This window comes from Littorina saxatilis, linkage group LG11 (assembly GCF_037325665.1).
Source record: "Littorina saxatilis isolate snail1 linkage group LG11, US_GU_Lsax_2.0, whole genome shotgun sequence".
Lineage (NCBI taxonomy): Eukaryota > Metazoa > Mollusca > Gastropoda > Littorinimorpha > Littorinidae > Littorina > Littorina saxatilis.
In genome coordinates, this window is record NC_090255.1 from 42,364,494 (window position 1) to 42,389,991 (window position 25,498).

At 46.3% G+C, this 25,498-nt stretch overlaps 1 protein-coding gene across 1 annotated transcript; it reads right to left on the reverse strand.

The window, feature by feature from the left end:
• Positions 1 to 2,657: 2,657 nt before the first annotated feature.
• LOC138980510 (exostosin-like 3) lies at positions 2,658 to 25,405 on the reverse strand. Its single transcript, XM_070353395.1, has 9 exons — positions 25,339 to 25,405; positions 23,617 to 23,895; positions 20,939 to 22,686; positions 20,327 to 20,428; positions 18,099 to 18,253; positions 16,802 to 16,929; positions 9,327 to 9,471; positions 6,018 to 6,146; positions 2,658 to 4,956 (listed from the first exon to the last, which is right to left on the reverse strand). The coding sequence occupies exons 2-9, from the start codon at positions 23,817 to 23,819 to the stop codon at positions 4,747 to 4,749; spliced, it is 2,820 nt and encodes a 939-aa protein (XP_070209496.1). The 5' UTR covers positions 23,820 to 23,895; positions 25,339 to 25,405; the 3' UTR covers positions 2,658 to 4,746.
• Between the last annotated feature and the right edge of the window lie 93 nt (positions 25,406 to 25,498).

Genomic DNA, 25,498 nt, shown 5'->3' on the forward strand with positions numbered 1-25,498 from the left:
TGCTTGTTTGGTAACATTTGGGCAGCTTGTCCCCATAGTTTGTTTAACTATTTCAGGCAATAGTCCTTCAAAATAACTTGGGCACAAATGCAAGGCCTTCATTGCTAAAGCTCTCAGAACACAAGACAAACTTACCGTATTTGACGGATTACAAGCCGCACCGTTTTATAAGCCGCACCCCCGACTTTTTAAAAAAAAATTGGGACGAGCCACGTATAGGCCGCGCCACTATATTAGCCGCCGTCGAAAAAAATATAATCAGATCGTGTCAATCAATCAAAACAACCAGGCAAACGAAAGTACGGTATTTGGCGAAATCGGCTCCGAGAATAAACAAGTCAAACAAAGAAGAAAAGTGAAAAAGTTTGAAGAAAAATATCACACACACAATTTGTAACCAACACACACATGTAGTCTCGCTCCCCCAACTATCGCGAGACACAAAAAAACGAAATCTCGCGCGCGCGAGATCCTGATACATCCGGTGTTTCTCTGTACGCTATCTTGTCACGACGACTTGTTGACAAACGAAGATTCGCGAAAGAAAGAGAAAAGCGCCGAGCCTTGAGTAGAGAGCTAATAAAGTACCGGTAATCGCTAATCGAGCGAAATGAAAATCAGCGGCGACTTCCATTAGGTGAATGCTATTCAAGTTTAGGTAACGTTTTAGCCGCATCTTTTTATAAGCCGCAATGCGATTTTTTTTGAAAAAAAGTCGCGGCTTGTAATCCGTCAAATACGGTACACATTGTTGGGTCTACCAGAACGGTTTTTGAAAAGAACACGCATTGAAAAACTATTTAAAAAAAAAATAGTATCATTCATGTCTTTTTTTTAAAGATATATTTCATTGAATGTGTGCAGTATCCTTCTTTTTATCAAATTAATTGCCTCCCTTGAATTTTATTTGTGAATTTTGTTTTGAGAAAATCAATTGTTCTCCTAGTTGTGATCAGGGTGATCACAAATATTAAGAGAAAATTTATCCCACAAAATTATATCAGGCAGCTTGTCACATACCCATGCTACGGCAAACATCCCCTTGACATTTCAGGCAGTTCATCTCTTTAACATTTGGCTAATCTTACCCCACAAATGTTTGCCAGTTTGGGTACCTCTTCCCGCAAAGAATGATTAAAATACACATTATGTTTTTAAGTAACCAATGTACACTGTTGCAAAACATGGTCCTCCTGAGAAAATGTATTCTATTTCCACTTGTATTTGCATGACCCAAAAAATAAAAATAAAAATACACACAGATACAGCGGACACGGCAATATATAGCACCTTTACATAGCATTAACACAGGCTAAATCACAGCATTCAATAACGTACCAGTATCTGAAAATCAGGCAACAGTACTACAAAAATCTCCAAATGAACACTGAGAAAAAATGGTAAAGTCTAATGAACATTTTAGCAACAGTACAATGTCCAGTGGAACCCCCTTTTCAGCCCCATCCCCGCCACAATTTAAGACTGCCCCTTTTCACACCCATCCCCGCCACAATTTAAGACTTCCCCTTTTCAGCCCCATCCCCGCCACAATTTAAGACTGCCCCTTTTCACACCCATCCCCGCCACAATTTAAGACTTCCCCTTTTCAGACCCATCCCCGCCACAATTTAAGACTTCCCCTTTTCACACCCATCCCCGCCACAATTTAAGACTTCCCCTTTTCACACCCATCCCCGCCACAATTTAAGACTTCCCCTTTTCAGACCCATCCCCGCCACAATTTAAGACTGCCCCTTTTCACACCCATCCCCGCCACAATTTAAGACTTCCCCTTTTCACACCCATCCCCGCCACAATTTTTGTATTAACATTTGTTATTCTGGGCTGTGATAAGAGACAACTTGTGTAAAGGTATGGCATTTGCATAACACAAAGCACAGGCAGCAAATATACGACAAGTACATGTACTGCAATTATACCTGAAATCAACATGCATCAACATACCCACACACGCACACACACACACACAGACTCAGACACACACACAGACACACACACAGACACACACACACACACACAGACACACACACACAGACACACACACACACACACAGACACACACACAGACACACACACAGACACACAGACACAGACACACAGACACACACACAGACACACACACAGACACACACACACAGACACAGACACACACACAGACACACACACAGACACACACAGACACACACACACAGACACACACAGACACACACAGACACACACACAGACACAGACACAGACACAGACACAGACACAGACACACACAGACACAGACACAGACACAGACACACACACACAGACACAGACACACACACAGACACACACACAGACACACACACAGACACAGACACACACACAGACACACACACACAGACACACACACACACAGACACACACACACACACAGACACACACACACACCCACACACAGACACACACAGACACACACACACAGACACACACACACAGACACACACACAGACACAGACACACACACACACATACACACAGACACACACACACACAGACACACACACACACACACACAGACACACACATACACACACAGACACACACACACACACACAGACACACACAGACACATACACACAGACACAAACACACACGCACACACGCACACATACACACACACACACACATCTACATACCCACACACGCACACATTTGAAGTGATGCACACACACACACACACACACACCTACATACCCACAAACGCACACATCTACATACCCAAAAACGCACACATTTGAAGTGACACACACACACACACACACACACACACACACACACACACACACACAAAAACACACACACACACACACTCACACACACACACACATTACATTTCAGTTAATGCAGCTGCCCTTCAACAATAAGCTGTTCATTACAACCATAACAAAAACAAACACTTTCTATTACATTGTAAGTTAATGTAACATTGTCTCACATGGTGTACCTGAAATACCTAAGACATGTCGCTCAAGAATACAGCAGTCCAACTAAGTAAAATGAAAAGAAGGAAAAAATAAGCTTGTTTCCTTGGCTGTTGTAACAAATATTCCAAAACCACATTGCGAATAATAGTAAAACTTTACAGTGAAACAATACTCAATAACTTATTGATAATTGTGTAGTTAAGACAACCATGTACACACACTTCAATTCACCAATGACTTTGCAAGCAAATCTGTGAGACATTAAAAAAGCACAATTCTCAAGCGTGCGGCAGGCTCCAGTGTTATGTAATGCATAAAGAGGCAGAATTATTAACGTTTCTGCAAAACAGACCCAAGCTCTGAAGGCAGTAACAGGTTAACTTAGAATGGTCACACACAAAATGCAAGTACTGGGACAAAGCAGTTAACGCAAAGAATGAATAAACAATCTGACATTCATGTCTATTATTTCAAAATCTCAACACACACATTGACACAAAGGCAGACACACGCATAGTGTTCTCTCTAGTTTGTTTAACACACACACACACACACACACACACACACACACACACACACACACACACACACACACGCATACACGCACATGCACATACACACAAATGCGAAAGAGAGCACGAGGACGTATGCATGCTCACCTGCACTCTATATCTCTTTTTCTCAGCACCATTTCTTCTTCTCATGACACAGGGGTGTTGTTCACACCAAATGTTCTACCAGACAAAACTACTTCCATCATCCAACGGGTAAGGCAAACCCTTAGAATGAAGATCTACATCTACATGTACATGTACTTCCAAGCATAGCGTGCGCAAAGGAAGCAGCTGTTAGTACCGCTGAAGGGGTCCATGTCGACCAAAAGAGTGTGATTCCCTGTAGATGGAGTTCCTGCAGGCGTTTTCCCTGTATACAGGGAATCCCATCGGGTGGAGTTCCTGTAGGAAAGTACGATACCGCTCAATCTCGCGCCAAGCGCGTGACTGTTGTAAACCGATTTGAATTACCTTAGCGTTACTTCCACTTCCAAAATGGTGGTTCCACAGGAAAATCTGTTAGAATTCCTGAATTCGCATGTGGCATTCAGCCAAGCACACATGCTTCATCAGTTTCAATGGAGACATTCTATTTTCGTTTCCCTATGAGAGTGCAGAAAAATTTCTCGTGGAGCAGCCTGGTTTTGAACAAGACAGAGTCTACCCTGTACGGCGTGAAGAGGAGTGACATGTACCCACAGACGTGAACAAAGTTCATAATCTAACATAACATAATTACACACTAGATGTACTTGAAGCATTTCTGTTTGTCGTGCGGCAGCCTAGTTTTGAACAAGATGGAGTCGACCCTGTACTGCATGAAGAGTAGGGACATGTAGCCATAGACGTACACAAAGAAGTTCATAATATGCAAACATATCATAATTCCACACTAGATGTTTTTGAAGCACGTTTGTTTTTGTCGTGAGGCAGACGGGGTTTGAACGTGAAGACATCCACTCCATGGCTATGTGCACAAAGTTCATAATCTGCTGCAATAGCATTCGAACACACTCGATGTACTTGAAGCATTTCTGTTTATCGAGGGGCAGTCTGGTTTTGAACAAGACGGAATCGACGCTGTATTACATGAAGAGTAAGACCATGTAGCCATAGACGTGTGCAAAGAAGTTCATAATCGGCTATTATAACAGAATCTGCTAACATATCATAATCGGCTGACATAACAGAATCTGTTGCCATAACATTACCACGTACTAAATGTATTTGAAGCATTTCTGTTTGTCGTGCGGCAGTCTGGTTTTGAACAAGACAGAATCGACCCTATACTGCGTGAAGAGAAGCGGCATGTAGCCGTACACACTGACGAAGAAGTTCATGCACTGGTGCCGCTCCTCGAAGTGCGTGTCGTTGCTGGACAGTGTGTTGGGACAGCCGGGGCAGCGAAACGTCCACCGCGACGTCACCTGGTGAAAGGGACAGAAAACATTCTTTGAAGTCACAAGGATAAGGACAGGGTATTATACAGTCCTTCGACAGGCGCAGTGCCCTTGCGGATAAGCCTCCAATGTGGAAGGTTGCGGTTTCAATCCCGGCCGGGCCTGGAGGGTTCAGGGTGGAGATTTGTCCAATCTCCCAACTTATGTGCAGACCTGCTAGTGGCAGCCTTATCCCCCTTAGTGTGTACACGCAAGCACAAGACCAAGTGCGCACTGTGGATTATAGTAACACGAAAATACCCAGCATGCTTCCCCCGAAACAGCGTATGGCTTCCTGAATGGCGGGGTAAAAAGTCTAACACGTAAAACCCCACTCATTAAAAAATGAGTGAATTTGGGGGTTTCAGCCTATCAACAAATAAGAAGAAAACATAGTCCTTCGAGGGAACCATCATGGAAATACAGGCTGCTTTCTCAGGGAAGGCCAGCTGCCAATATTACAGGACGGCGCAACTCGTTTTGTCCCTTCATGCGTGTATTTATTCACTTTCGAAGCCCTGAGACTTTTCCTGTGAACTTGGGACCTTTATCTCCAATTTGTTTTCTCCATTCTGGTCTTACAAGGGAAGTTCCACTGAACTGACTTTGACTGGAACATGCCCTACTTTGACTGGAACATGCCCTACTTTGACTGGAACATGCCCTACTTTGACTGAAACATGCCCGACTTTGACTGGAACATGCCCGACTTTGACTGGAACATGCCCTTCTTTGACTGGAACATGCCCTACTTTGACTGGAACATGCCCTACTTTGACTGGAACATGCCCTATTTTGACTGGAACATGCCCTACTTTGACTGGAACATGCCCTACTTGACTGGAACATGCCCTTCTTTGACTGGAACATGCCCTACTTTGACCGGAACATGCCCTACTTTGACTGGAACATGTCCTACTTTGACTGGAACATGCCCTACTTTGACTGGAACATGCCCTACTTTGACTGGAACATGCCCTACTTTGACTGGAACATGCCCCTGATGGTTTAACCATGAATCCGTTAACAAACATTATCATTCTACTGACCTTGATCGGAGGTTTGCGAGTGATGTGTGAGACGAGGAAGTTCATGGCGATGTCCTCACAGTTGGTGTACTGGTCCACCTTGTCACGTATAGCCTGGGGCATCACATAGCTATACAGGTAGGCGTAGTACTGAAACAGGTAACAGGTAAGAGTCATGACAACAGTTGGTGTACTGGTCTACCTTGTCACGTATGGCCCGGGGCAACACATAGCTATACAGGTAGGCATAGAACTGAAACAGGTAACAGGTAAGAGTCATGACAACAGTTGGTGTACTGGTCCACCTTGTCACGTATGGCCTGGGGCATCACATAGCTATACAGGTAGGCATAGTACTGAAACAGGTAACAGGTAAGAGTCATGACAACAGTTGGTGTACTGGTCTACCTTGTCACGTATGGCCTGGGGCATCACATAGCTATACAGGTAGGCATAGAACTGAAACAGGTAACAGGTAAGAGTCATGACAACAGTTGGTGTACATGTCTACCTTGTCACGTATGGCCTGGGGCATCACATAGCTATACAGGTAGGCATAGAACTGAAACAGGTAACAGGTAAGAGTCATGACAACAGTTGGTGTACTGGTCTACCTTGTCACGTATGGCCTGGGGCAACACATAGCTATACAGGTAGGAATAGAACTGAAACACGTCACACGCAGTCATGACAACAGAACATGATTAAATTTAACAAGTGAAAATACAATATTTAGTCAAGTAGCTGTCGAACTCACAGAATGAAACTGAACGCAACGCAACGCAGCAAGACCGTATACTCGTAGCATCGTCACTCCACCGCCCGTGGCAAAGGCAGTGCCCGTGGAATTGACAAGAAGAGCGGGGTATTCGTTGCGCTGAGAAGGATAGCACGCTTTTCTGTACCTCTCTTCGTTTTAACTTTCTGAGCGTGTTTTTAATCCAAACATATCATATCTATATATTTTTGGAATCAGGAACCGACAAGGAATAAGATGAAAGTGTTTTTAAATTGATTTCGGAAAAAAAAATTTGATCATAATTTTTATATTTTTAATTTTGAGAGATTGTTTTTAATCCGAATATAACATATTTATATGTTTTTGGAATCAGCAAATGATGGAGAATAAGATAAACGTAAATTTGGATCGTTTTATAAATTTTTTTTTTTTTTTACAATTTTCAGATTTTTAATGACCAAAGTCATTAATTAATTTTTAAGCCACCAAGCTGAAATGCAATACCGAAGTCCGGGCTTCGTCGAAGATTACTTAACCAAAATTTCAACCAATTTGGTTGAAAAATGAGGGCGTGACAGTGCCGCCTCAACTTTCACGAAAAGCCGGATATGACGTCATCAAAGACATTTATCAAAAAAATGAAAAAAACGTTCGAGGATTTCATACCCAGGAACTCTCATGTCAAATTTCATAAAGATCGGTCCAGTAGTTTAGTCTGAATCGCTCTACACACACACACACACGCACACACGCACGCACACACGCACATACACCACGACCCTCGTTTCGATTCCCCCTTGATGTTAAAATATTTAGTCAAAACATGATTAAATTTAAAAAGAAGAAAATCATGTTTGCCAAATCCAAAAATCAGTTGTTCCTAACCCTGATGTGAGAGTATAAGGGACATCGATTTACACACAAGGATTGCTGCTTACAGCTGAATTTGATACAACAACAAAATTAGAGCGTGACAGTGCCGCCTCATTTTTCAGTAAAAGCCGGATTTGACGTCAGACATTTATTCCAAAAAAAGAAAAAAAAAGTCTGCGGATATCTTTTGATGAAACACTCATGTAAAGTTTCATGAAGATCGGTCCAGTAGTTTTCTTGGACTTGATCTACACATACACCAACACCCTCGTCTCCATTCCCGCTTTACGTTTAAATATCTTAAGTCAAAACTTGACTAAATGTAAAAAGGAAGGAGTCTTAAAATGGAGGTAAATGTACAGATGCTACCAACAAAATATCTGAAAACCAAGGGTTTAACAAGGAGAAGTCTTAAATTGATTGGGGGTGGGGGTGGGGGGGTTCCACTGTAAACTAAATTGCAGACAGAAAAAAAAAAAAATTAAGAGAAAAAACAATCTCAGCACTGTAGAATACTGCAGGATACTGTTGTCTTACACATTTATACACTTCCAATCATGCTTGAAGCATACAACATGGACGTGGACCGATTTTAGGAAGAGCACGGTTTATTCACATCTTGACTTCACGCCATAATGCAAGGAACACGGGGGATAACCGGTCAAAGGCCGAACAGAAGCCGAAGGCCGCTCATGACACGTGTGAAGGCAAGTTTTGTCTGTTTTCTAGGTATTGTTTGATTTATGTCGGGATTTAAGGCAACATCTGCTGCCACTCCCCCCCCCCCCCCCCCCCACCGCCACCCCCCCCCCCCACCGCCCCCCCCCCCAAAAAAAAAAACTACGGCCAATGCATCCCCGCGATCGAATCAGACATCAAATAGCTGCCCTTGCGCTAACTTACCCCCCCCCCCCCCCCACTCCCCCCGGGTACCATGTGTTATCAACAGTTTTCTATTATTTCAACGAGTGAGAGAAGACTTGCCAACAGGCCAAAAAGAAACTATGAGAGAGAGATAACTTTATTTTACAAGGATTAAAGATTTAAGGGTAAGCGAGAGAGTTCTCGTGATTGTTTTAATTAAAAAACTCATTCATAAAAACTAGAGACTAGGTTTCTGGTCAAAACGAATGATTAATCTGCTGTATCATTCGCTTGTCGGAAAGACAATCGGCCTACGCGCATCTCTCAAATATGACCTTCTCTTGTCTACTGTCTCGGAAGATTTATTCTACTCCCAAATAGCACTTCTTTGCACCTCTTATGACTCCTTCGTCCTCTAGAATCCCGTACCCATACCAAATACGAGCTGATTTTGTGAAATAAAGCACATTTCTACTTGCAAAACCCATCGAACAGCCATTTTCGGTGCTCGATCGCGGACATTTTCAGCTTTGAAGGCTATTTACGGGCAAATGTCAATCGCTCCCTGACTTTTTATGCATCGAGAAACAAATTTAGTCATCGCTGAATCAGTAGCTTACCTTAAATCCCGACATAAATCAAACAATACCTAGAAAACAGACAAAACTTGCCTTCACACGTGTCATGAGCGGCCTTCGGCTTCTGTTCGGCCTTTGACCGGTTATCCCCCGTGAGGAAAGAGGCTCTTACGCAGAAGAGTACTTCCGGTCAAGGAAAATAATTCATTGCACAGTGTCGATACACTACAATCACGATTGCCAGACAGTCAACCGACCTTGAGACAGTCAACCGACCTTGTGGAAGAAAGCAGCGCCGGTGAGAACCATGGAGAGTTCACAGGAGTAGTTGGAGTTGTAGAGCCAGCTCTGGTGCTTCACATCCCACGCATGGAACCGACCCGGGAACCCCACCACTCTGTCTCTCTCCTCGCGCCACACTCTGAGCAAAACACAAGACATACAATGAGTTGTAGAGCCAGCGTTGAACCGACCCGGGAACCCAACCACTCTGTCTCTCTCCTCGCGCCACACTCTGAGCAAAACACAAGACATACAATGAGTTGTAGAGCCAGCGTTGAACCGACCCGGGAACCCAACCACTCTGTCCCTCTCCTCGCGCCACACTCTGAGCAAAACACAAGACATACAATGAGTTGTAGAGCCAGCGTTGAACCGACCCGGGAACCCCACCACTCTGTCTCTCTCCTCGCGCCACACTCTGAGCAAAACACAAGACAATAATGAGTTGTAGAGCCAGCGTTGAACCGACCCGGGAACCCCACCACTCTGTCTCTCTCCTCGCGCCACACTCTGAGCAAAACACAAGACATACAATGAGTTGTAGAGCCAGCGTTGAACCGACCCGGGAACCCAACCACTCTGTCTCTCTCCTCGCGCCACACTCTGAGCAAAACACAAGACATACAATGAGTTGTAGAGCCAGCGTTGAACCGACCCGGGAACCCAACCACTCTGTCTCTCTCCTCGCGCCACACTCTGAGCAAAACACAAGACATACAATGAGTTGTAGAGCCAGCGTTGAACCGACCCGGGAACCCAACCACTCTGTCTCTCTCCTCGCGCCACACTCTGAGCAAAACACAAGACATACAATGAGTTGTACAGTCAGCTCGTGGAACCGACCCGGGAACCCAACCACTCTGTCTCTCTCCTCGCGCCACACTCTGAGCAAAACACAAGACATACAATGAGTTGTAGAGCCAGCGTTGAACCGACCCGGGAACCCAACCACTCTGTCTCTCTCCTCGCGCCACACTCTGAGCAAAACACAAGACATACAATGAGTTGTAGAGCCAGCGTTGAACCGACCCGGGAACCCCACCACTCTGTCTCTCTCCTCGCGCCACACTCTGAGCAAAACACAAGACATACAATGAGTTGTAGAGCCAGCGTTGAACCGACCCGGGAACCCAACCACTCTGTCTCTCTCCTCGCGCCACACTCTGAGCAAAACACAAGACATACAATGAGTTGTAGAGCCAGCGTTGAACCGACCCGGGAACCCAACCACTCTGTCTCTCTCCTCGCGCCACACTCTGAGCAAAACACAAGACATACAATGAGTTGTACAGTCAGCTCGTGGAACCGACCCGGGAACCCCACCACTCTGTCTCTCTCCTCGCGCCACACTCTGAGCAAAACACAAGACATACAATGAGTTGTACAGTCAGCTCGTGGAACCGACCCGGGAACCCAACCACTCTGTCTCTCTCCTCGCGCCACACTCTGAGCAAAACACAAGACATAAAATGAGTTGTAGAGCCAGCGTTGAACCGACCCGGGAACCCAACCACTCTGTCTCTCTCCTCGCGCCACACTCTGAGCAAAACACAAGACATAAAATGAGTTGTAGAGCCAGCGTTGAACCGACCCGGGAACCCAACCACTCTGTCTCTCTCCTCGCGCCACACTCTGAGCAAAACACAGGACATAAAATGAGTTGTAGAGCCAGCGTTGAACCGACCCGGGAACCCAACCACTCTGTCTCTCTCCTCGCGCCACACTCTGAGCAAAACACAGGACATAAAATGAGTTGTAGAGCCAGCGTTGAACCGACCCGGGAACCCAACCACTCTGTCTCTCTCCTCGCGCCACACTCTGAGCAAAACACAAGACATACAATGAGTTGTAGAGCCAGCGTTGAACCGACCCGGGAACCCAACCACTCTGTCTCTCTCCTCGCGCCACACTCTGAGCAAAACACAGGACATAAAATGAGTTGTAGAGCCAGCGTTGAACCGACCCGGGAACCCAACCACTCTGTCTCTCTCCTCGCGCCACACTCTGAGCAAAACACAAGACATAAAATGAGTTGTAGAGCCAGCGTTGAACCGACCCGGGAACCCAACCACTCTGTCCCTCTCCTCGCGCCACACTCTGAGCAAAACACAAGACATACAATGAGTTGTAGAGCCAGCGTTGAACCGACCCGGGAACCCAACCACTCTGTCTCTCTCCTCGCGCCACACTCTGAGCAAAACACAAGACATAAAATGAGTTGTAGAGCCAGCGTTGAACCGACCCGGGAACCCAACCACTCTGTCTCTCTCCTCGCGCCACACTCTGAGCAAAACACAAGACATAAAATGAGTTGTAGAGCCAGCGTTGAACCGACCCGGGAACCCAACCACTCTGTCCCTCTCCTCGCGCCACACTCTGAGCAAAACACAAGACATACAATGAGTTGTAGAGCCAGCGTTGAACCGACCCGGGAACCCAACCACTCTGTCTCTCTCCTCGCGCCACACTCTGAGCAAAACACAAGACATAAAATGAGTTGTAGAGCCAGCGTTGAACCGACCCGGGAACCCAACCACTCTGTCTCTCTCCTCGCGCCACACTCTGAGCAAAACACAAGACATAAAATGAGTTGTAGAGCCAGCGTTGAACCGACCCGGGAACCCAACCACTCTGTCTCTCTCCTCGCGCCACACTCTGAGCAAAACACAAGACATAAAATGAGTTGTAGAGCCAGCGTTGAACCGACCCGGGAACCCAACCACTCTGTCTCTCTCCTCGCACCACACTCTGAGCAAAACACAAGACATAAAATGAGTTGTAGAGCCAGCGTTGAACCGACCCGGGAACCCAACCACTCTGTCTCTCTCCTCGCGCCACACTCTGAGCAAAACACAAGACATAAAATGAGTTGTAGAGCCAGCGTTGAACCGACCCGGGAACCCAACCACTCTGTCTCTCTCCTCGCGCCACACTCTGAGCAAAACACAAGACATAAAATGAGTTGTAGAGCCAGCGTTGAACCGACCCGGGAACCCAACCACTCTGTCTCTCTCCTCGCGCCACACTCTGAGCAAAACACAAGACATAAAATGAGTTGTAGAGCCAGCGTTGAACCGACCCGGGAACCCAACCACTCTGTCTCTCTCCTCGCGCCACACTCTGAGCAAAACACAAGACATAAAATGAGTTGTAGAGCCAGCGTTGAACCGACCCGGGAACCCAACCACTCTGTCTCTCTCTCGCGCCACACTCTGAGCAAAACACAAGACATAAAATGAGTTGTAGAGCCAGCGTTGAACCGACCCGGGAACCCAACCACTCTGTCTCTCTCCTCGCGCCACACTCTGAGCAAAACACAAGACATAAAATGAGTTGTAGAGCCAGCGTTGAACCGACCCGGGAACCCAACCACTCTGTCTCTCTCTTCGCGCCACACTCTGAGCAAAACACAAGACATAAAATGAGTTGTAGAGCCAGCGTTGAACCGACCCGGGAACCCAACCACTCTGTCTCTCTCCTCGCGCCACACTCTGAGCAAAACACAAGACATAAAATGAGTTGTAGAGCCAGCGTTGAACCTGACCCGGGAACCCAACCACTCTGTCTCTCTCCTCGCGCCACACTCTGAGCAAAACACAAGACATAAAATGAGTTGTAGAGCCAGCGTTGAACCGACCCGGGAACCCAACCACTCTGTCTCTCTCTTCGCGCCACACTCTGAGCAAAACACAAGACATAAAATGAGTTGTAGAGCCAGCGTTGAACCGACCCGGGAACCCAACCACTCTGTCTCTCTCCTCGCGCCACACTCTGAGCAAAACACAAGACATAAAATGAGTTGTAGAGCCAGCGTTGAACCGACCCGGGAACCCAACCACTCTGTCTCTCTCCTCGCGCCACACTCTGAGCAAAACACAAGACATAAAATGAGTTGTAGAGCCAGCGTTGAACCGACCCGGGAACCCAACCACTCTGTCTCTCTCCTCGCGCCACACTCTGAGCAAAACACAAGACATAAAATGAGTTGTAGAGCCAGCGTTGAACCGACCCGGGAACCCAACCACTCTGTCTCTCTCCTCGCGCCACACTCTGAGCAAAACACAAGACATACAATGAGTTGTAGAGCCAGCGTTGAACCGACCCGGGAACCCAACCACTCTGTCTCTCTCCTCGCGCCACACTCTGAGCAAAACACAAGACATAAAATGAGTTGTAGAGCCAGCGTTGAACCGACCCGGGAACCCAACCACTCTGTCTCTCTCCTCGCGCCACACTCTGAGCAAAACACAAGACATAAAATGAGTTGTAGAGCCAGCGTTGAACCGACCCGGGAACCCAACCACTCTGTCTCTCTCCTCGCGCCACACTCTGAGCAAAACACAGGACATAAAATGAGTTGTAGAGCCAGCGTTGAACCGACCCGGGAACCCAACCACTCTGTCTCTCTCCTCGCGCCACACTCTGAGCAAAACACAAGACATAAAATGAGTTGTAGAGCCAGCGTTGAACCGACCCGGGAACCCAACCACTCTGTCTCTCTCCTCGCGCCACACTCTGAGCAAAACACAAGACATAAAATGAGTTGTAGAGCCAGCGTTGAACCGACCCGGGAACCCAACCACTCTGTCTCTCTCCTCGCGCCACACTCTGAGCAAAACACAAGACATAAAATGAGTTGTAGAGCCAGCGTTGAACCGACCCGGGAACCCAACCACTCTGTCTCTCTCCTCGCGCCACACTCTGAGCAAAACACAAGACATAAAATGAGTTGTAGAGCCAGCGTTGAACCGACCCGGGAACCCAACCACTCTGTCTCTCTCCTCGCGCCACACTCTGAGCAAAACACAAGACATACAATGAGTTGTAGAGCCAGCGTTGAACCGACCCGGGAACCCAACCACTCTGTCTCTCTCCTCGCGCCACACTCTGAGCAAAACACAAGACATAAAATGAGTTGTAGAGCCAGCGTTGAACCGACCCGGGAACCCAACCACTCTGTCTCTCTCCTCGCGCCACACTCTGAGCAAAACACAAGACATAAAATGAGTTGTAGAGCCAGCGTTGAACCGACCCGGGAACCCAACCACTCTGTCTCTCTCCTCGCGCCACACTCTGAGCAAAACACAAGACATAAAATGAGTTGTAGAGCCAGCGTTGAACCGACCCGGGAACCCAACCACTCTGTCTCTCTCCTCGCGCCACACTCTGAGCAAAACACAAGACATAAAATGAGTTGTAGAGCCAGCGTTGAACCGACCCGGGAACCCAACCACTCTGTCTCTCTCCTCGCGCCACACTCTGAGCAAAACACAAGACATAAAATGAGTTGTAGAGCCAGCGTTGAACCGACCCGGGAACCCCACCACTCTGTCTCTCTCCTCGCGCCATACTCTGAGCAAAACACAAGACATAAAATGAGTTGTAGAGCCAGCGTTGAACTGACCCGGGAACCCCACCACTCTGTCTCTCTCCTCGCGCCACACTCTGAGCAAAACACAAGACATAAAATGAGTTGTAGAGCCAGCGTTGAACCGACCCGGGAACCCAACCACTCTGTCTCTCTCCTCGCGCCACACTCTGAGCAAAACACAAGACATACAATGAGTTGTAGAGCCAGCGTTGAACCGACCCGGGAACCCAACCACTCTGTCCCTCTCCTCGCGCCACACTCTGAGCAAAACACAAGACATAAGTTGTAGAGCCAGCGTTGAACCGACCCGGGAACCCAACCACTCTGTCTCTCTCCTCGCGCCACACTCTGAGCAAAACACAAGACATACAATGAGTTGTAGAGCCAGCGTTGAACCGACCCGGGAACCCAACCACTCTGTCTCTCTCCTCGCGCCACACTCTGAGCAAAACACAAGACATACAATGAGTTGTAGAGCCAGCGTTGAACCGACCCGGGAACCCAACCACTCTGTCTCTCTCCTCGCGCCACACTCTGAGCAAAACACAAGACATAAAATGAGTTGTAGAGCCAGCGTTGAACTGACCCGGGAACCCAACCACTCTGTCTCTCTCCTCGCACCACACTCTGAGCAAAACACAAGACATAAAATGAGTTGTAGAGCCAGCGTTGAACCGACCCGGGAACCCCACCACCCTTGTCCCTCTCCTCGCACCACACTCTGAGAGAAACATAAGCCATACAATGAGTTGTACAGTCAGCTCGTGGAACCGACCCGGGAACCCCACCACCCTGTCTCTCTCTTCTCTCCTCATTCTGAGGAAAGGCAAGAAATATACTGAACTCAGAGACCGGAGGAGGGACTTTATGGGAAAACTCTGCCTCTCTCTTCTCGCCACACTCTGAGCAAAACACAAGAAATATGATGAACTCGGGCAGCGGAGGAGGGACTACATGGGCAAACTGATATTGTACAAGTACTCTCATTGAAATTCTGGTCTGTGTTCTGGCAGACAGACAGACAGACAGACAGAAAAACAGACAGACTGACAGACATAGAAACGGACAGACAAAAGAGAGAGAGAGAGACAGAGAGAGAGAGAGAGAGAGAGAGAGAGAGAGAGAGAGAGAGAGAGAGAGAGAGAGAGAGAGAGAGAGAGAGAGAGAGAGAAAGATGGATGGATGGATGAATGGTCTATAGCATACCCAGGGCAGTGGGTTGGATTTTACAAATTCCTGTAAAAATTACCAATCTCATGATATCAAAGACAAAGAATAAGTAAAAGATGCGTCAATAAAACAGTGAAACAACAAGGAGAGAGAGGGGGAAAGACAGAGAGAGAGAGAGAGAGAGAGAGAGAGAGAGAGAGAGAGAGAGAGAGAGAGAGAGAGAGAGAGAGAGAGAGGTAGAGAGAGAGAGAGATAGAAAGAGAGAGAGAGAGAGATACAAAGAGAGATTGAGAGAGAGAGGGAGATTGAGGAGGTATTGCACCTCGGTTCGACCGAAGAGAAGTTAAAAATAAATTCCTGTTGTGCAGCGGGATAAAGTATTCCCTCATACCTCGGAGATATACCTTCACTCGCTCGCAGCGACGTCACGTGACATTTTAGATGGTGGAAAAGAATGCTGTCGCTTATTTTCCTTCTGAGTTCAGTTAAGACTAAAACGATGCTCATTCACGGAAAGAACTATCCAAAATTGCAACCACAGCCACGGTTGTCCTGTAAGTTCCCGATCCATGTTAAACCCTCATCCTCAGAAGGAAAATAAGCGACAGCATTCTCTTCCACCATCTAAAATGTCACGTGACGTCGCTGCGAGCGAGTGAAGGTATATCTCCGAGGTATGAGAGAATACTTTATCCCGCTGCACAACAGGAATTAAAAGTTACCTTACGTACGGTCGAACCGAGGTGCAATGGGTGAAGCGAGAGAGATAGAGAGAGAGAGAGAGAGAGAGAGAGAGAGAGAGAGAGAGAGAGAGAGAGAGAGAGAGAGAGAGAGAGAGAAAGGGAAAGAGAGAGAGAGAGAGAGAGAGAGAGAGAGAGAGAGAGAGAGAGAGAGAGAGAGATACAGATTGACGCTGTTGTTCAATTACCTGAAGCCAAAGACGATTTCGTCGTGCCGAAGGTGAGCATCATCATCAATACTGAGCACAGCCTCTGTCTCGATGGCCTCGTAGGGAAGGAAGCGGTTGTTGAGGCTGTTGCTCTTCGTTCTCAATACCTGACCAAGACCAGCATGATGAAATTAGAAACAAACATTTTATTTTTAACACTGAACTCACCTTCTGAACAGTTACACTTAGAGCTAATTCACTTCATGGCCATCCCCCCCCCCCCCCCCCCCCCCCAACAACTTGCACCTTCAAAAGACTGAAATGAATTAAAGGGAACACATTTTAACATGAAAGAATGATCCCAGAAATGATAGATTCATGACTTGCAGTCAAAACTTGGCAGATTTCATTTAATTCAAAATAGCTGATTTCTTTCATATGCTCAAGATCAAACACACAAACCATGAAACTTGAAACTTGTGCATAAAGCCTGAACCAATTCATGTGCACCAAGAACATTGAAATGCAAGGGCGGTCATCTAGTTTGCATTATTTGTGGTAGCTTACAACGAGTTAGCTCCCCTTTAAAGAAGAACCAACACAACAACAAACATTCATTTTAATGCGCTCCTCATTGAATAATAATAATAATAGTAATATGTAATAATGAACACTTAACAAGAAGAGCAAACGCTCGATCGAGTCACTTTCGCAGTTCTGAATATTATATGAGGCATCAGATGGACAGGAAGAAATTGCTATTCACAACACAATGAGTCACGTTCACATAAAATTTGAGCCCGGTCACTTTTATAGTTTCCGAGAAAAGCCCAACGTTAAGTTGTGTGTTGCCGAACAGAAAAGGCTAGTTATCTCCCTTGTTTTTCTGATAACGTTCGTAAAAGGCTACAGATGTAAATACTTTGATGTAAAGAATAATCCTACAAAGTTTCAATCACATCCGATGAACTTTGTCAAAGATATAAAATGTCTAATTTTTCCTTTGACGCTGACCTGTGACCTTGAAAAAGGTCAAAGGTCAACGAAACCATCGTTAAAGTGTAGAGGTCATTGGAGGTCACGACTAAACAAAATATGAGCCCGATCGCTTTGATAGTTTCCGAGAAAAGTCCAACGTTAAGGTGGTGTCTACGGACGGCCGGCCGGCCGGACAGACTAACACTGACCGATTACATAGAGTCACTTTTTCTCAAGTGACTCAAAAATCGTCCCTTCTTGCAAGAGCTCAAGGCAATGTAAAATAGCAAAACCAACACACTTACTCACTCACACACACACACAGTCACAGTCACACACATAAGCCTTGCATTTTCACCTCTAGCGGCACACTGATGTCGGGCCAGCGGAGGTCCGTGGAGGGGGGCATGGGGTTGTTCCACACCACCAGTACTTTGTTCAGGAAAGGGATTCCCTTCAGTCTCTGCAGCGCCTGGATCAGCACCGTCTCTCTCTCGTACGTCAGCATCACAACTGAAACAAACCAGAAGAATTCATAGTACTGCTTACTCTTTTTAGTTTGAAGTGCAGCAGTTTTATAAACAGAACAAATACTATTGAAAAATTCCAAGATTCTGAAACTCAGTAAATCACTGAATCAGTGGAATCAGAAAAGAATATGCAGGCTGGCAATAATATCCATACAGTACAAATGTTGAAATGCACAGACTGGTGTAAGCACACAAAAACTAAAGTGATAAAATTCAAAACAAAACAAAGTTGCACTTACAGACTGCTGAGGATACTGCCATCTGTAGTTACTGTCCATTTTAAAACACACACAGACATACACTAGCAGCCAGTCGTACAGGCAGGCAGACTAACATGTACTACTACTAGGATACAGACATACACTAGCAGCCAGTCGTACAACACACACAGACAGACACTAGCAGCCAGTCGTACAGGCAGGCAGACACATGTACTACTACTAGGACACAGACATACACTAGCAGCCAGTCGTACAACACACACAGACATACACTAGCAGCCAGTCGTACAACACACACAGACATACACTAGCAGCCAGTCGTACAACACACACAGACATACACTAGCAGCCAGTCGTACAGGCAGGCAGACTAACATGTACTACTACTAGGATACAGACATACACTAGCAGCCAGTCGTACAGGCAGGCAGACTAACATGTACTACTACTAGGATACAGACATACACTGTGAGCTGCCCTCCCTAGCATCCCTCTATGCCAAGCGCATGCTGTCCAGAGCCCAGAAAATTGTGGCTGACGAGTCCCACCCTGGCCATCCCCTCTTCGAGCGCCTGCCCTCAGGTCGTCGATTCCGATCCCTGGGGGCATGCACTCGACGTCTCCAGACCTCTTTCTTCCCCCAAGCTGTTTCCTCCCTTAAAACATCCCATCCCTCAGTTGGGCAGCCTCACAGTCGGTGATCCTGCTGGCGGTGAGCTCACCACATCCTGTGACTCAGTGTTAGGTGGTGGTGGTGGTGGTGGTGGGTAGGGGGGGGGGGGGGTTGAGTGGGACTTTGATGTGTGATTTATTTTTTTTAAATTTTTTTTTTATTTTTTAATTTTATTTTTTAGCTGCATTATTTTAGTTATTCATGAGTGGGTGGGTGGAGGGGATGGGCTAGTTCTAACTATGCATTAGATTATAAAATTGTATTCTGTGTAGACCCTTCCACCAGCATCTTAGACCACTCTTTGTACATTTTCTTTTAATAGATGATTGTCATTTGTTTTACCTCATGTCTGCCCTGCGTGTGATGGTGTGATCGTGACTGCTGTAGTGTGGGCGTGTGTGTGTTGGTGTGTATGTCAGTGTATGTGTGGGCGTGTGTGTGTGTGTGTCAGTGTGTGTGTGGGTGTGTGTGTGTGCGTGATTTTACCAACACTACGCTAAATTCCTTGTGCTTTAAATGTTTTTTAATGTCACTTGGCTCAATAAATACTGTATTCTGTATTCTGTATTCTATACACTAGCAGCCAGTCGTACAGGCAGGCAGACTAACATGTACTACTACTAGGATACAGACAGACAGTGACATTATAAACATTCACTCTTTTTCTCGATTTCATTATCCTCTACAATCTCCCCATTCCCCCAAATTCCCACAACCTCTTCTATAACCTTGACAGTATTAACACACATTAGGGGCGGGGATGTAGCTCAGTCGGCAGCGCGTTGGATTTGTATCCAGTTGGCCGCTGTCAGCGTGAGTTCGTCCCCACGTTCGGCGAGAGATTTATTTCTCAGAGTCAACTTTGTGTGCAGACTCTCCTCGGTGTCCGAACACCCCTGTGTGTACACGCAAGCACAAGACCAAGTGCGCACGAAAAAGATCCTGTAATCCATGTCAGAGTTCGGTGGGTTATAGAAACACGAAAATACCCAGCATGCTTCCTCCGAAAACGGCGTATGGCTGCCTAAATGGCGGGGTAAAAAACGGTCATACACGTAAAATTCCACTCGTGCAAAAAACACGAGTGTACGTGGGAGTTTCAGCCCATGAACACAGAAGAAGAAAACACATTATATATTTATGCTTAAGCGTTTAATCTCACTTGTGAACTGTTCGCGGGGCACGTTACCACCCAACGCTTCGCTGAACTCTTTCCCAGCACCCCCAGCACCCTGACCCACTGGTCGGAAACCGTACGCCGAACCTGCACACAAACAAAATTTAATATTATCTAATTATTTACGACAACTCATAAGAAACTTTTGGACTAGGTAATAAACAGATGTCATCAAGATTAGTGTTAAGGGTATGAGTCTAAGAGATGCAGAGATCAAAGTTGAAACACATGTTGCAATGTTTCTTTCCAATCCTTCAAACACATAATCCAGCGATGCGCAGATTTTCAAGGACTGTCCACTCTATATGAACATATAATGAAGATTACACAGTTTACAATTACAATTACAAAGAAAAAATTCTTGTAACAACAAAAAAGGCAAAAAGGTTTGTCAAAGAAATGCTCGTAGTAATTTCAAAACATACCACAAATTAAAACCATCTTGCTTCCAGTTCTAAACTATTCATATTCATAAGCTAAACCATACTTTTACTGGTAATAACTAATATCCAATGAACCGATGACGGCGATGTATAGACTTCAGAAGTTAAAGATTCTGTCAAGAGAGCTACAAAGCATTCAGTCAAACAAACCCACCTAAGAACTTGGCTTCAGACGGGAACACTGGCTCAAAGGGTGTGTAGGGGTAGAGTGAGAAGGGGTCCCCCGGCTTGTTGAACGACTCCACGATCCAGCTGTGAGTGTAGTTTCTCCGGAACTTCTCCGACGGAAACCTGGGCTCAATGGGTCCTAGGACCTCATCGCTCTCCGGCTCCGGGCCCGGCCCCTCGATCTTGAGGGGAAGGAAGGTGGCGTTAAACACGCTCACTGCTGGCTCGTCTCTGGAAGGTAGGGCTGGAATTTGCAGACGTGTCCGCACTAACGCTAGCGTCGTGTCCACAATCCGTTGCGTAGATCCGAAGTACATTTCCCACAGGAATCGGCCTTGATGCCGAAGATTCAGAATGTCATTATCACTGAACGTTCTGAGAAAGAATGGAATTTCCGTCACTCTGGGAAGGGGTAGTGTTAGCACAGCTTTGTCCCAGTTCACAATTTCGTCAAACGGCAAGCGTCTGTGAAAGCCTAACACAACCGGAACAGAGCCGTACTTCAAGGCTTCATACAGCCTCGTCTGAAACACATGTGTTGAAGTCAAAGAGTCGTTTAGCGGGAATATTAACAAGGTGAAAGTGGACTGGTTCAGAATGTTTTGTCGCTGCTCTACCTCCCCACACAGACCCCATTCTGTTTCTAACCCCACAGGCCTGCCGGAACCGCAGGATAAATCCACCACCGCAATGTCTGTCATCTTGGCCTGGAGTTCTTTCAGCCACATCACTATCGCGCTTTCAAAGCTCAGGTAGCCCTGGGCACCTGGACGCGAGTTGACAAACCCTTGAGACTCCTGAACCTGTTTCAAGTTTCGCCCATGTTGATCTCTCGCATCATAACTGTCACCAAACTGCTGAAAGTCTGTCTGTCGGGAGCTTTGTGAAGAGGGGATGTATTCACCCCAGAAAGACACGAGGTATTTTCGTCGCGCGGGAGACAGAGGTGGAAGCTGGAACCACACATCGCCACTGGCGTGTCCCAGGCTGGGCGGGATAATCACGTCAAAATTGTTCCGGAACGGAGTGCTCAGAAACGAGGACTGAGCGATCACAGCTCTGCCGGTGTTGACGTTCACAAAGTAGTCTGTGTTTTTGTTGGTGCGGGCGAGGTTCAACAAAAGATGGTTTCTGCCGTCTCCGTTCCAATGCGGCAGCTCGTGGAGAATGTTCTCCATTTTACCTTTATAGACAGGCCCCAACTTGGCTTCCCCCATCAGCACCACGAACACACATGCTGAGCTTGGGTCGTCCGTCAGGTACATGTTCTGACTCAGGCTGCTCACCACTGACGTCAACACAAACTCCTCGACGGGCAGAGAGTCTGGTGACTCGTAATCCTCAGGGTCATAAAAGAAAACGGGAAAGCCTGACACCAGCGAGCAGCGGGAGAAGTCGAAGCAGCTCTCCATCATGCATCGCCGCGGAGACGACGTAGGCGGCACGGTCTCTGAAACCGACGCGTCAAAGATGATTCGCTGCGGAGCTTTGATGCTGGGGACAAAGGCGATGGTCTCCTCTTTCTCGAACTTGAGCTGGTCGAGGGTCAGCTTGACCTGCGACAGCTCCTTCTTCAGGCTGTTGTAGCGGCTCTTGAGCGTGTCGATGTGCGTGCTGTAGCCTGCGATCTCTGTCTGCAGCGACTGTCGCTTGTTCTCCAGCTCTCGCAGTTCGTTGCCGATGGAAGCTTTGATGGCGCGCAGCTCCTCAATGTGGTTCTTGTAGTCCGCCATCCTGCATGACACACAATATTTTAGATAAAGACATAGGCAAGTTATTATCTGCAATGATAAATTCATAAATGATGAAAGTATACACACAAAAACAAAACAAAAAACATGTGAAAAACATGTGAAAACAACACGTTCTCCAGGAATTTGTCTTAATGTTGTGGTTAAAAAAGGCAGACTCTCATGCACACTGATACATCTAGACATGCTTAAACAAAGAGTCAATGAGATAAATCAAAACTATTGATATTCAAAACATAAATTTTTATCCTGCAAACAAGGAACAGGCCTGGGAATGAGTAGTGGTTTGGGCGTACTGACGGGAAAATGTTGCGTTTTAAGCATTTTTAAGGGCACACGGAGGGCTCTTTTCTTACACAATTAGAAAAGGACTTCGTCGTATTTACGACAAAAGGTGTATCATTCCCAGGCCTGAAGGAAGCTGGTGAGTAGCAATTCCAAATGAATAAATAATACTGAAGTACAAATAACAGAATCATCACATAAAAATGTGCACATGATATTGAACCAAGTTAGGCCATTTTTTACATTTTTATTTTTATTGCAAAGATAAGGTTGCATCAGCACTCTCGCACAGGCAGATCCACATACTCGCTCACAGACATTGATCTACATACTGCACCACAACCCCATACCCACATGTAGTTATACATGAGCATCCACATGATCACTTGCTCACTCGCTCAGACTACACCTTCATCTAAACCACACCAGCACACTCATACATGTACACACAACACACATTTGCTCACTCAGAGTCACACACAAACACACATGTACACACACGCACTCACAACCACACACATTATACACACACACACTACACCACACACACTTGACCACACATACAAACACGCACACACTTACACACTACAGCACCCCCCCCCCCCCCTCCATCTACACACACACACACCTCTTCTCCTCATCTCCGTCATAGTCGAGCTTGTTGCGTGAGATGTGCGACTCCTGGTCGGCGGTGGCGCAGTCGGTGCCGATGTTGGAAAGGTAGTAGTGGGTGATGAGCGGCAGGATGATGAAGGTGGTGAGTACCACCAGCACCAGCTTGACGGGCGAGTGACGCTGGCACCAGCACCAGCACGCTTTGGGCGGTGCCATTGTGTGGAGGGCCGGGGTGTGTGTGTGGCCTCACTGACACATGCCTCGGTCTGCTTCCTGGCTCGAATTACTGCAACTGCAAGTGCAAAAAAACACACATTTATTTAGACCCTATACTCTTTAGACTTAGAGATCTGTATTCCAAGCTCTCACAAACTTCAAAGTGCAAAAAATACACTTTTTAGACCCCATCTCGGCATCTGTATTCCAAGCTCTCGCAAACTTCAAAGTGCAAAAAAATACACCTTTTCAGACCCGATCTGTATTCAAAGCTCTCACAAACTTCAAAATCAGAGAGCAAAAATATATACTTTTTTAGAATTAGACCCTATAGATCTGTATTCCAAGCTCTCGCAAACTTCAAAGTGCAAAAGAATACACTTTTTGTTTGAAATCCTATCTGTAGTTCCAAGCTCTCACAAACTTTAAAGTGCAAAAAAATACACTTTTTTTTTTAGATCGTGTCTATACTCCAACTCCAAGCTCTTGCAAACTACAAAGCATAGCAAACCGTACAGCTATCTCGCACGAGCTGCCAAAAGCCGAGGTTTAAAGTTCATGTGACGTTCAAGGCATAACAAGGAGCGTTCGTGTCTTGTGGATATCTCAAGAGAGCTGCTCAGATACCGACAAGGTCTATTACAATACAGGGTTTCATTTACTAGTGCGCCCTGCGCCATTGGCGCATTGATTCCGAAAATGTCCCATCACAATTCCCTTCAGTCAGTCAGTGCGTCAAAGGGCGCATTGAGATCACGTACCACTGTGCCACCAAATGTACACTTTACATCGGATTACACACACACACACACACACACACTCACACACACATATACAGTGATACAGACACATTCACAGATAACACAATATAGCAGCTAATTCTCAGATGGCACCATATTGCACCATTTTGCATCTTTGGTCAAAACACATGCAGGCCTCTCTGGTGCTTCTTGCCTTCGACTATGTCCCATCGGACTTTGGTTGAGGGGGACAAATGTCCCATTGCCTTTTTCTCCCAGGCTTAACCCTGCAATACATTACAGGTAAACAGGCTAGCTACAGGTGCTCTCCATGTGTTTGTGTATCACTCGATTCACTGCATATCAAAAGCTCTATGGTTTCTATGGTATGCTCCGAGATGCGCACACAAAGTACATTTCTCAGAGTCAGACGTCCACATCTATTGCAGTAGAAGTAGTAGAAGTAGGGGGGGGGGGGGGGGGGGGGGGGTCTATTCACGCTGGACTTTGCACTGAACCGCAGTCTCGGTGACTGACAATCAATCGGACAGCCTACGACTACGACTCTTTGATTTTCACCGTAGACTACTGACCAGACCTGCAACTGTGCAAGTGCAACGTTTGCGCAAGTGCAGCTCTGACATTGTGTCAATGTTCTTCTATCACTGGTTTCACTTTCAGCTGCAACTAAGGATCGCTCTATCTCACAGCCACCTTGCCATGCACGAAACTTGTAAATTAAAACATAAAAACCATCGAAAAGAATGTAATATCCAAACCTGTCCACGATAATGTTTACTTTGGTATTCGTCCGTCTTGCAAACTCAGCGGAAGACGCCATTTTGCTTAATCTCTAAATATAATTGTTAAATGAAAAGCACAATGTCTTCCTTCAAGAGTGTTGTATAACATTACATCTGATATAAAAATGAAAATCAA